The sequence below is a fragment of the Strongylocentrotus purpuratus genome, unplaced genomic scaffold, assembly GCF_000002235.5.
Source record: "Strongylocentrotus purpuratus isolate Spur 01 unplaced genomic scaffold, Spur_5.0 spur5_scaffold_3, whole genome shotgun sequence".
Taxonomy (NCBI): domain Eukaryota; kingdom Metazoa; phylum Echinodermata; class Echinoidea; order Camarodonta; family Strongylocentrotidae; genus Strongylocentrotus; species Strongylocentrotus purpuratus.
This window is the reverse complement of record NW_022145609.1, coordinates 8175704-8188478: the sequence shown is the minus strand read 5'-3', so window position 1 is coordinate 8188478 and position 12775 is coordinate 8175704. Positions and strand designations below refer to the sequence as shown.

The 12775-nt window shown below is 36.8% G+C and overlaps 2 protein-coding genes across 2 annotated transcripts in view; one reads left to right on the top strand and one right to left on the bottom strand.

The window, feature by feature from the left end:
• The window catches only part of LOC100891676, a 26987-nt gene extending 18727 nt beyond the window's left edge, over window positions 1-8260 (top strand). Inside the window, exon 13 of the mRNA XM_030996693.1 lies at window positions 8165-8260. Within this exon, the coding sequence (XP_030852553.1) occupies window positions 8165-8260 (96 nt within the window). The remainder of the gene's footprint in view (window positions 1-8164) is intronic.
• Window positions 7386-12775, bottom strand: LOC765083 (inactive pancreatic lipase-related protein 1-like). The gene is made up of 5 exons (XM_030996826.1): window positions 12721-12775; window positions 11875-12161; window positions 10864-11095; window positions 10271-10407; window positions 7386-9484 (listed from the first exon to the last, which is right to left on the bottom strand). Exons 2-5 carry the CDS (start codon window positions 11980-11982, stop codon window positions 9086-9088), a joined length of 876 nt encoding a protein of 291 aa, XP_030852686.1. The 5' UTR covers window positions 11983-12161; window positions 12721-12775; the 3' UTR covers window positions 7386-9085.

Below are 12775 nucleotides of genomic sequence, written 5' to 3'. Positions count from 1 at the left end.
TGTTTCAATTATTTGTCTAGAGTGACTGACATTCCTTTATGTTCAAATGATAATTGAGAGAAGAGACTGGAGAGCGTGTTTAGAACAGAGAGAAAGTGTGCGGAGATGTGGAAGAAAAATCAAGGAATCAGTTTGATTAAACTTGAGGAGAAGTGAAAAAGTTTTGTTCATTTTTAAATTAATTACTGTTTAACTTGGATGAAATAACTGTTTTCAAAGACATGTTTAATTTGTATTATGTTATACCAGCTCTGTGTTCATGTTCCTATCTCTCTGTTCCTCTCTCTCCGTCTCTAGCTCTCTCTCTCTCTCTCTCTCTCTCTCTCTCTCTTTCTCTCTCCTTCAACGCTGCTTAACTTAGCGTGGCGTACAACATCTTCACTCAACGCTGGATACGCCACTGGGAAAGACTGACATTATACAGGTGGATCAAACCGGGTTCGGATTAGTCAACGAAGGCGGAACTCGTCCCCTCCTTCTGTCCTCTCCAATCAAGTTGGACATGCCAAATCTTGTTGACCCCTGCCCATCCTTTCACCATAATCTAAGCATGATAATCACATCAATTGGCGATGTTTGTCCTCAAAAGAGGAACGTCTTAATTTCCGGTTAATTCTGACAGTCATTTTCCCGCCTTTAGCGATTTACGCGCATGCCTAAAGTATGCGATCAATGATTTCTTCTGTTTTTTCTTCGTATGGTCGTCTGCGAGCCGTAACGATGATCACTTTTCAAGGATATCCTTGACTATCACGACATGCGTAAGGTGTGTCCATCCTCAGCAAGTTAATACAGATCATACTCATTTGTCACTAACTTTCTTCTCGGCCCCTTAGGAGGTTTTAATGATTTATGGATGCGACCAGGAAGAAATCACTCTGATCAATATCCCAATAGATTCACCAACTCTGGTTTTAACACTTTTTGATCGAAAGAAAAATATTGAATTAAACACTCTACTTTTATTTATTTATTGAAATTATAAGCTGTTTTATGTCTTACTCCTGACGAAATGTAAAAAGTAATATATATTTATTTTTAAAATCACTATGTCATTGTATTCAACTGAAATGAAATCCTATCAATGTCTTCACAGCTTTTCCCGCATAGAATTTAACATCCTTCAATGACTATAAGTGGGAAATGGTTACGTATTCTGCCACTAACACTACCCTTCCTATCTTAATCTCTTTTAGTGAACTTGTCGTCATCGGTAATGGAAATAATATTATATTTACGACGTTTTCACTTTATAGTATTGACATTTTTAGAATTCCAATTAGGATCTTAAGTAAATAATATTGTTAACGCAAAGTCCAATTTTCTCGATTAAAAAAGAAGGTTGTACTACCATGCAGTCATATGAAAAGGAGTTACATCAAATACCTTTAGGATTAGATTGGAAAGTATAAAGACAAGTTTTATAGTCAAACAGGTGCGATATTTATCTTATTATGAGTTCAAGTCCACTGTCATCAAAATCAAGGAAACTTTGCACATGACAAAAAAGGGTAGTAAAACTGATAATTTACTTCTGTTATGCAGACAAGGACTTTCTGAAATCAATGTAATGTCTGAGGGGTATCCAGGGAATTTGACAGAGATGGGTCAAGTATGTGTTCAAAATTATTTTATCTTATTATTTTATTTTATCTTATTTATTTATTTTATCCCCAAATGAATGATCAATCACCAGAGAACTACATGTATGCGATATGTTTGTTATGGAAACGTGACCTATGTCTCAAGGTGATGAAAGCATGTTCACACGGAGCAACATCTCTGTTTTCTTTCTCTACTTGTTAAATTTGTCCTCATCTTTCTTTTTCTCCATGAATTCCTTGCAATGTCCTTCTTCAATTCTTAATTATTTTCTTTATCCGATGTCATTCTCTCCTCTCTTGCCTCTTCTTCCTTTTTATATAATCTCTCCACTTTTTCACAGCAATCGAGATCAACTCCGCACTTACCATAATCCCTCGGGAAAATTGTCAGAAAGTCCGAGGCCTCGGCATGCCGGTCTCGCGGGTCGTCTTTCTCGTTGGCCCATCGCGTCGGTCTAGCGGACCTTATATATGACAACGTATGACCTCATTTTCCATAGCTGTATACCTTCCTGGGTTAGCATGAAATAATCTCTTTAAAAAAAAAAAGAATGTTGGTACAAACTAACTCTTCCCCGAATCGAAAACTAATAATTTTCTTCATATATCAATAGGCAATACTTAAAAAAAACAAAAAACACTATCATCATGATCAGCTTAGTCTCAATTATCGACAAGTATAATCTTTTGACAAGAAGGGTTAGAGGGTGAATTAGAATAATCGGATAATGAGTTAATGTATATAATAACTTGAATGTGCACGATAGACGAGTATACAATTAGAGAGAGAGAGAGAGAGAGAGAGAGAGAGAGATAGAGAGAGAGAGAGAGAGAGAGAGAGAGAGAGAGAGAGAGAAGGTGTATGGGCATGAAAAAATAGATTACACTATCCCTCCAAAACTCCGTTCCCCTCCAGCCCTTGCATTATTTTCATCCACATGCCATTGCCCCATCCATGGTTGGATTTAGGTCCATGATTAACATACGCCAATGGTGATCAATGTAGAGTAAAATAAGACCTGGGACTAGAAAATAGTGGAGGAAAGAAGTTGTTATATATATATATATATAAGATAAAAAACGGAATAGTGTCTGCTCTATGCTCCTCCTCCCCTCCCCTTCCCGGTTCCCCCATCCTTGATCGCTCCGAATCGTGCACGAGTTCTTGATTTCTCACGAGGGTTTCTTTCCATTGTTTATGTCATGTTTGTCATAATCTGTCATTCCATCATGTCAAAGTACATTCTCCTGGGTCATTTATCATCGTACAAGGTCTCAAGGCTGAGAGATGAGTTTGAAGAAAGTTGATGTCTGATTTTGATAATGCATGCAATCTGTTTACGTTAAGGACGAGCAATCTGGGATCGCTTAAAATGTCATAATTCAATAGATAGTGATGCTAAAGACAGTAATTAATGTAGTGCATGCGCCATTGAATGTTGGTTCTACATAGCTGGACATGTGCTTAAAGAACAACTTGCAAATGCAGTTAAAGAAATGGAATACAAATATAAAGAAATTTAGTGATGATTTCAATGAGTGTGCTGATGTATTATACATAATTGTGTGGTAAAGATTTTATTCTAATATTTTTGTGTTGGTGTCAAAGCCTTCTTTGTTGCGTGCAACATAATCTACCATTGATAACTCACTGTATGATCTAGCTTTAACCTAGTTAATAAGTTGATGACTCAGTCTTTTCCCAATTCTCTTTTTTTCCTTATCATTTTCAAACTATTTCTTAATAACTATTGTCTTTAAAGTTAAAAATGACTGTAAACAAGTTAATCAAGCGATTAGGGAAATAAATAATATGTACGCATGGAATTGTATAGCCTACTAGTCTTATACAGGCCAATACATATATTGGAATGCCCTTTGGGGGCTCAAGACAAATTGGATAGGGGCTTGAAGATTTTTTTAAAGTTTTTTTAGGGGGGGGGGGGCTTGCGACTTGATGCCCCTCCCCCTCTACAACCGCCACTGCATCCATCTATCCATCCATCCACCAAAAAATCAACCTATCTACCTGTTTATCATTACCATAATTTAATACTTTTCCAAGACTAATTTTCATCGGATAAATATTGCTTCTAGATATTCTGTTCAGTGCAAAACAAATTAATCGCGAAAACAAAACACTTTTAAAAACCTTGTCAATTTGACATGTGCGACCCAGGTCCTTGCAGAGTGATCACAGAGAAAAAGGTTGAAACTTGTCCTTTCATACTAACCTTTCTTTGATAAGTTCCATGTATTCCCTTAATATGGAGGGGAAATTTGAACCTTGCTTTCGGAAACAAACGTTCGGCCTCGTGCCATGTTCGTATTTCTCTTTTTCTCTTATGTCTGCGGTCATTATGCGAACATGCATTGTAAGTGGTTTTAGCTTGAAGTTAAAAATATGAGTGTTCAAAATTTAGTGCTCAGTCATTTCTGATTTGTTGATGTTCGTTTAATTGTGGAACAGATTATATTGACATTGTTAAGGGTTTATTTAAAGATGCATAAGATTTTTGAGTGGAAAGCAGCTTCCACACACATACAAACTCTTGTAGGTACACGAAAAACGTTCAGCAGAACATGCCGAAAGAGCAGCAATAAATACTCGAAATAAAAGAATTGGCAAGGGATACGATTTAAAAAAAAAAGATTTCAAAAAGAGTTTTGGACGAAAAGGGAGAGGAATGGCTAGGAGGAAGACGAAAGGTAAAATGGGAGGGGTGGGGAGAATGATAACAACAACCATGACAAACACAACAATGAAAAGGGGTTTAGTGGCAACGCACCGTAATACTGGTAATAGTGCCACCAACCCCCACCCACCCAATAGCTTGTTCTTCTAGAACTGCTCTTGTCAGAATATAATTTATTCATGAAGTAACATCGCATGCACAGTTCGACTTTTTGCTCATATACACTAGGAAGGAGGGAGAGAATGGAATAAAGTGGCTTTGTTTGATTAAAGATCGAAAGGAACTGTAAAATAAAAAAGCTATGCATTTTTGAAAACACTGTTATTCAAGAAAACGAAACATGTTTTATTTGAACTATGTTAAGATACTACGATTTTATTTCAATTGATTGTGTATGATTGTTTGATTTATTCAAAAGCATATATTTATCAATAAATTAATTTAAAAAAAAAATTAAATTAAAAAGTGGGTTTGTGTCTTGGCAAATAACTCTTTATTCACTGTTCAAGCACATGGCTATACTAATGCCAAGAACACTTTGTAGAATTGCAAAAATATGTCACAAAGTGCTGGTTAGTTTATGGTGAAGTTTTGCTATTAGTCATAATTGGCACGAGAGGAAACATTTGAGTACATTTAACATAGCAGCAAATGAAGGAATCCAACGAAGTGATCAATTCAGTGAATGAATTGAGGATTTTTTTGAATTTTGATGACCGATTTCAATACTGTAAGGTTGTGTTTCCTATCAAAGATATTTTTAACATTTTTAATTTCTAAAGGAATATCCACGCAGAGAGAGGGGGAGGCGTAGTGGTGGCAAATGCTGCCTCTCCTAATTTCCTTACCTGTTCATATTTTTGAAAACTTATTAAGGTTCATGTGGTTTATTGCTCAGTTCAATTCGGTACAATTTAATTATATACTAAGAGATGCTCACCCCCCCCCCCCCTCCGCCCGCCTACCCCACGGCTCCCTCGTAACATGGACAAAATGAATAACTCACCCAACCCCTCCTTCTTCTGTGTCCGCCCATCACACAATGTTCGCATCACAGTATTGTCATATTTTCCTCCAGTAATTCTTCATTGTTTCTTATGTTCCATCCACTTACCACAAATACTTGGCGATGTTTCAGTACTAATAGTTTCCCCTCTTCTTTGAAAATCGTCTGTATTATTTTCGTTGGTTTTCAAAAACAATCCAATACATGTAACATGTTGTTCCACTTTATTGACCTTATGATTCACGATTTTGTTATTTTAATATTTCGTTGAATATAATTATAGTCACCTCATTTTTGAAATAGTACGATTTTTACTTCATGGATATTGGAATTATGAATAAATGAGACAAAAAAAGCAGTCTGGTCTACATCCAAGATCTATAAGGATCTGTTCAACCGTTGCTTGTTAAATGTTTGTAATTTTCCTCATCTCTGCCCCTCCCCCCCCCCCCTCTCTCTCTCTCTCTCTCTCTCTCTCTCTCACTTTGATAACAATAATAATAATATTTAATTTTTATATAGCGCTTAATACAAATGTCTCTAAGCGCTTTACAAGTATACTTTCGCATTCTCTTCCTTAATTTATTTCCCTCTTTCTCTTTTTTGTTCTTCCTCCTCCATGTCTCCTCTCCATTGTATCTCTTTTTCCATCTCTCTCTCTCTCTCTCTCTCTCTCTCTCTCCTTCTCTCTTTGTTGGGAGCCTCGGCTCAAATTTGCCAAGAATTTGATGGCACAATTTCTCTTAAATATGTGAAAAGGATGTCATTTAAGATACATTTCTGCAAAGATTCCCCCTCTGCCCCCCCCCCAAAAAAAAAGAAGAAGATGTGTTTTAAGACAAATATTGATTAAAATCATACATAATAGGGTTTTCTGTTGTACGCAGAAAACCTAAATTTGTATTCTTTCATCAATATTCGACTTCAAACATACATGTATTTGTTTTTAAAATCCTTACAGAAATGTGTCTTATAAATGACATCCTCTTTCACATTATTATACAATTTAAGTGAAATTTTGCCATCAAATTTGTAGGGTTCCAAACACTTTAGAGGGGCTTTAATGCCACGGTTATTTTTTCATTAAAGAAACATCACATGTTGATCAACATATGGATTTTTTAATTCTTTCGATTTAATGAGAAAGAACATATAGGCCTATGATATACCGAAATAATAAATAACTCTTTACTCCGCGAATACGTTGTACACAATAAGCATGGTGTCTTTTATTGGAAGGAGTTTCATAAATATCCTTATGTACAATAGAAAAAATATATTCATACAAATATAGCAATTTTCCTTTTCTTTCTGACAAAAACATTATTTTCCAATTTGATTCAAGTTATAACACAGCGAAATAACATAAATAAAGCGAACAATTGATGATCACATAATCTAATAAATTCAAAAACGTTGCATAAGAATACCTTGATTGCAGGTCAAGAACTCAATAATGTAGTCTTCATGCCAATAACTAGACCAATAACTAGATCACGAAGCAGACCATTAAGACGTGATCTTCATATCACTACAAAGATTAGGTTCTTGAACCAGCCCAAAGACCTCTTGCAACTTCCTTCGTTATGGCGATGGCGTGTTTTTTATTTTTAAAAGCCCTTCTCTAGGGAGCCGTATACAGGTTGCATAAAATATCTTCTTTAGCACGCTTTATAGATTCGCCATGAGCTCACATACATTCGATATATACATCTCAATAAGTTAGAGCTGTAACCAAGCAGATATTTCTTAATAACTTGCCAGATATCAATTTGAAAAAAATATAATTGTAATTTTTAAAATAAACATCTGCATAAGACGACCCTAGACATAAATCAAGTATTTTCATTCAAAAATACATTAAATCTGCTCTTAAGTAGTTTGTTTGTTGATCAAGCACCCATACTGACTATGAACGTACACAATAATATTTTATAATCGTATATTCTGAACACTGAAAGCCCCACTGTCCTACTTGTAGCTACTTGCTCCCTCTATATAGAAAACAATGCCTAATCGGTGACAATTGGTCCCCCATGATCCTCTTTTTCTATGTTAATTGAGAGCTGAGTTGATGAGATAGTCACCTGTCAGTGATCTTCCTGGGTGGTCTAATCCCTCACAGCCTTTAATCATCTATATAGACTATGAACGTACACAATAATGTTTACAATCGCATATTCTGAACACTTAAATAATGATCGTATACGTCGCAAAATATACTGCTAATTGCCCATTAGTTTTCAATGAGTAGAAAATGGGGGAAGCAACTTGCTTAACCATGTAACTAAGATAATTACATATGTTCTTCTATACAGACATCACCACCAGTTTGAAGAGATAATTAAGGCTGCTGTATATCGAAACCACAGACAAATAAAGTACCCTTGGCCCCAATTTCAACAATATTATAATCCATTATATCGTTAAAAACAGTCTGCTTGTAATATAACCTCAATGTCATACGGTCATTTAGCAATTTTGAATACTTATAGTATGAATACAACCTTGTAATTTATTTATATATAATATCCTTTTTGCGCACTGACGAATAAGATTTATACAGAGTAAATGAAACAAAATATACACTTATCCTGCCTGTTTTTATTTCAAACGAGTCAATGCATTATGTTGGACAATACCTGAAGAAGACAGGATTTCACAAAATGAGAGGCAAAACATGACATGAAATATAATAATAATAGTGTAAAATTATAGAGCGCACACACAGACCAGTGACTCATGGCGCTAGCTCAGCAACAGTTATCTTTATAGTAAAGTAAATGTTTATTTGATAATAAAGTTATATTATCAGAAACTCATTAAAAATCATTTGTATCACCCATTTCAATCCTCAGCTCGGCCCGGTGGGGGTCGGTGCCATCCAGGTTTTCAGCTCACTGACAATTCAAGGGACTAGCCCGGTCAGCACACGAGTCACAGAAGCTCTATAGCATCTGATGCCATCAGCTTGAAATAACTGTCGCTTCTAGCATTTTCATTTTTGGGTAGAGATTGTGTTATATTGTTTAGACTGAGCATTTATATTTAAAATATTTGTGATAGTATATACCGTCCTCTTCCTACCGTGTTCATGGTATTGCTCATTGAAATAATCCATTCATATTTCTTCATTTGATTAATGCTAAGTTCAATTTTCATAATATGAAAACTAAACTGAATATTAATCAAAACACTAATTCTTTCTCTCTTTTTTTCTCAGGATTTGTAGAATTATGTCATTCTACAAACTCTAAGATAGAAAGAATAGATTTTTTTTAATGAAATGCAATAACATCTTGCACATTGGACATGTTTAACACAAGGAAATTGTAATATACTATGATACAATGAATATGCATATTTAGTCATAAAAATAAACAAACTAACATTTCGTTGTTATACAGGAGCAGTAGGTGGGGTATCACTTTTTTAATATAAAAATGCACTTTTTTCTTCTTTTTCGAACGTGTTTTGAGAAGGCACGGTAAAATATAATAATATATACGTTTGAATTCACGTTTTGATTTGTATAGAAAAAGCTTCGATTCAGGAAGACGACGCATCACATTATATATAATCAAATTATATATGAACAAGAACAAAGATCCTTAAGATCACCAATGTCGCCAATATATAACAACAGAAGACTCTGCTAATGAAGTCCCATCTTCGGTGGTTGTATGTTCGACTCAAGGACAAAGGACAAAGACATAGCGCCTTCAAATAAATGAAACAGGTTGGGACAAAGTTCTTTCGACATATCGGAAACAATCATGTCATGTCAGGGGCACCATGTTGCTGTGTTTCATGCTCCTGTTTTCCTCCGACATAGCAGCGGATCGCCTTTGCCGCAGCATGTAGAACCTTCTCCAGTAGAACTTCATCTTGGTGCAGTATGGACTGTGGCCCCGAGTGCTAAGGAAGAAAGACCCGTTGTTATTCATTTCGTCGGTGTAGTACCCCATCAGCTTGCAGCCGTTCTCGCCGCACGACCGGCATCGTCCCGCAACAAAGTCCTCTTCGCTCTTGCAGGGGATGGCGGTGTATCGGCACTGGGGAAGACGTACGGACTCGATGAAGTAGAGATGCGAGCGAGCATGACTGCAACCTACCATCCACCATCGACAACCGGGCTGCGCGTAGCCACCGTTTGGATAGAAGTCGCTGTGTCCAACCTGACAACGATACAGAGCAGAAGTGTATAGGTTTAATAAGTTTTATTTTGACTACCCGATTATCAGAATGGTAATCTAGTGATTCATAATTATGCTCGACTTGTAGTATTATGGTCGTAGATTAAACGATCGTCTCTAATATACGCATTAATACATCATGTCCACTACTGTTTTTCGTAAGCAAATCATTTCTCAATGGAGTCTTTTTGGAAGCAATATCTAGTAGGGACATCGCTCGAGGGGGGTGTGGGACTTTCACATCCAGGACCACTTCCCATTCAAGTTTATGCTGGCATGTTTAGGAACTTTCAAGGCCTTGTCGGTAAATGAAAAACTCTGGTTGACTTCTCTGTTACTTCATAAAATGTCCACTAATTAATTGGTAGAGTTGCCCCCCCCCCCCTCCACTCTATTCAACATGGTCTTGGAACATACAATAACGGGAGATTACAATAAACTTTGTGTCGTTACAAACGAAAATAAAGATTTATATGGTCCATTGTGTTGTGTTTGTTTCTTTTCTTTTGTTCGAAAATGTTGTAACTTAATTCACTTTGTTTCGATTTGGATTGTTTGTTTTTCAATATGTTTGTTAATTTTGTATTTATGTTGTAGGGCCTCCACGGAAAACAGTATTTAACTACTGATGGAGCCACCCTACTAAAAAAAGACTAATAAATAAATAAAATAAATAAATAAATAATAAATCACCTTCCAAAGTTGAAGGTCATCTTGTCCATTAACTCCAGACAAAATAATTCATTCGTAATTGTCAAAGGAACTTACTCTTTGGGAAATGCCGACTCCGCCTTCGCTGAGCTTGCTAGAATCTGTGTGGATGGCATCGACGTAGTTGGCGTCTGTTTCGTCCAATCTGCAGTCTCTGTCAGTTCCTTCAAAACTTGGACCTGCAGCATCAAGAGCTAAGGGAAGGATGAAGAATTGTGTTTGTTAGAATCGTTCTTTATTCGGTCTTTCCTTTCTCTAGAAAGTTTAATAGTTATTACATTGAATAAATAAGTTAGTGATTTTAAACACAAATTATATATTTCTTGCTACCTTAAAATGCTTTAGACACATCCCTATTGACCCATTCCAGTGGAATAATGGAGAACGAGAAAACAGATGACAGCGTCCAAGGCGCCTCCCCGCCGCCTTCAAAGTTTTTGTCCATAAATCCATTACTGTGTCGGCAAGTATTTTTCATGTTTTTAAAATCAATTTGAATAATTTGTCGGCAATTTTCAAAATTTTTAGGACGGCCCTTTTCGGTCGACACATTTGGTCCGATACCCCTTCCAAAAAGATACACCGCCCATACCATACCTCAAATTGAATAAATAATACGCTAAAAGAGTCGCTAATAATTATGTTATTACCTGAGATTCTGCCGAGACCGGGTTGCATCTCGCCGGCGAATCCGGCGGCATGGGCACCCAGGCTGTGTCCGATAAGATGAAACTTGTCGTAAGGTAGTTCTGTGTATTCGTGCAGAAGTTGTACAAACTTGGCAACTTCCCTGCCGACCACACGCATGTTCTGTACTGCTTTCAGGTAGTTGAGAGACTCGGCACCGTCTGACCAGTCCACCAGCACAACAGCCAAGTCTTCCTGTAGGTAGGTAGCAGCAAAGTAGAAGACAACATAACATTGAACATTGGAACTTTCACCGTATGATCAGAAGAGCGTTTCCTTTTCTAATCAATCGCAAGTTAACAGTCTCCTATCTCTTATGTACATAACTGTGGTTGATATCAATCGTAAGTTTCGGGATTAATCGCTACTGTTTATAGGACGGGCCCAGATCATATTCATTTGTCTCATTTAAGATATGGCAGGAATACAGTTTTTCAGAAACTGCAGGACATACACTCTGTGTATAAGTATATTTAACGCCCTTCTGGCTCCAGACAGATGGTATTCCATGTAGACTACGTCTGGCACTACTAACTGCCTCTTTAAACAAAATGTAATCTTCACAAAACAATTCCAATCGGTCAACCTTTTCTAAAAATTCGACGAGCATATAAAATCACCTTTGCATCAACATTTGCATGTCATTCGCTTGTTTTAAAAATGGCACGACCTCAAAACAAGAGGTGATCTAAAATAATTAAAATGAAAAATTGTGTCACTAACGTATAACACAAAAGATATTTAACTTAAACAAGGGGAAATTGTGAGATTTCATTATAACGCCTGTGGTTCTGCGATTCTGTAATCTAATTTCAGGTCATGTCGTGGCAATGTATGAGTTGACACTCGCTATAATGCAACACTACCCATGACAAGAGAGGTCTTCCTTTATTTGGCGTCATTTGGTCGCAAAGACTGCAAGATAATAATAACTTCTTTTCTACAGGTAGGTGGATTGTTCTGTAGTAACGCACCTTCTCCAGCAGAGCATCCCTCAGATCCAGAATCCACTGCTTCCAGATGCCTTCACCCCACCCGTGTATGATGAAGGATATTCTTCTCTCACCAACCACATCCACCATCGCCTCCTGTGTCGCATTGGAGCGCACAACGGCTTGGGGATTCCCCTCCGTCTTACGCGTATGGATGACGTAATAGGTGTTGATGTCGGCGGGTGGGAGGGGCGGGAAGAAGTCTCGGTGGCAGTTTAATGTGGTATCGAAGCATCCCAGGTCTCCGTAGCACACCTCGTTACAGAATCCTGTCGTGAACACAGACGGTAAACAGAAATGAAAATGAGGTTAAAATAACATGACTATTACAAATGACTCTAAAGAGTCTAATAGATTCCTTACTGCACAACGAAACCGAAAGTTGTTATCAATAAAGAACATCAGTTTCCTCGATTGTCCTTGAATTCCTAACCTAGGATGTGAGTTAACACATGTGTTTCTGTTACATAATGTGTTTAGCACAGAAAGTAGAAAGAAAAACAACCAAATATAATCATTAATATTTTTTTTTCTTCGTACAGAACTGACAAAGTTTGAAGGAAGTCTATCCAACAATCATAAAACGACGGTGTACTCAGTTCACGGGTTAAAGCCCCTCTAAAGTGTTGGGAGCCCCAACAATTTGATAGCAAAATTTCACTCAAATTGTATCATAATGTGAAAGACGATGTCATCAAAGACACATTGACATTCTCATTTACATTATGATATACTTTAAGTGAAATTTTGCCATCAAAATAATTGTTGGGGCTCCCAATTATCACTGTATTAATTATTATCTTAAATCACAATTAAAATTGTACTTACCAAACCAAGAGCAGATAGAATGAAGCCAATGTGGCGTAGCCCCTCCTGCATTTAC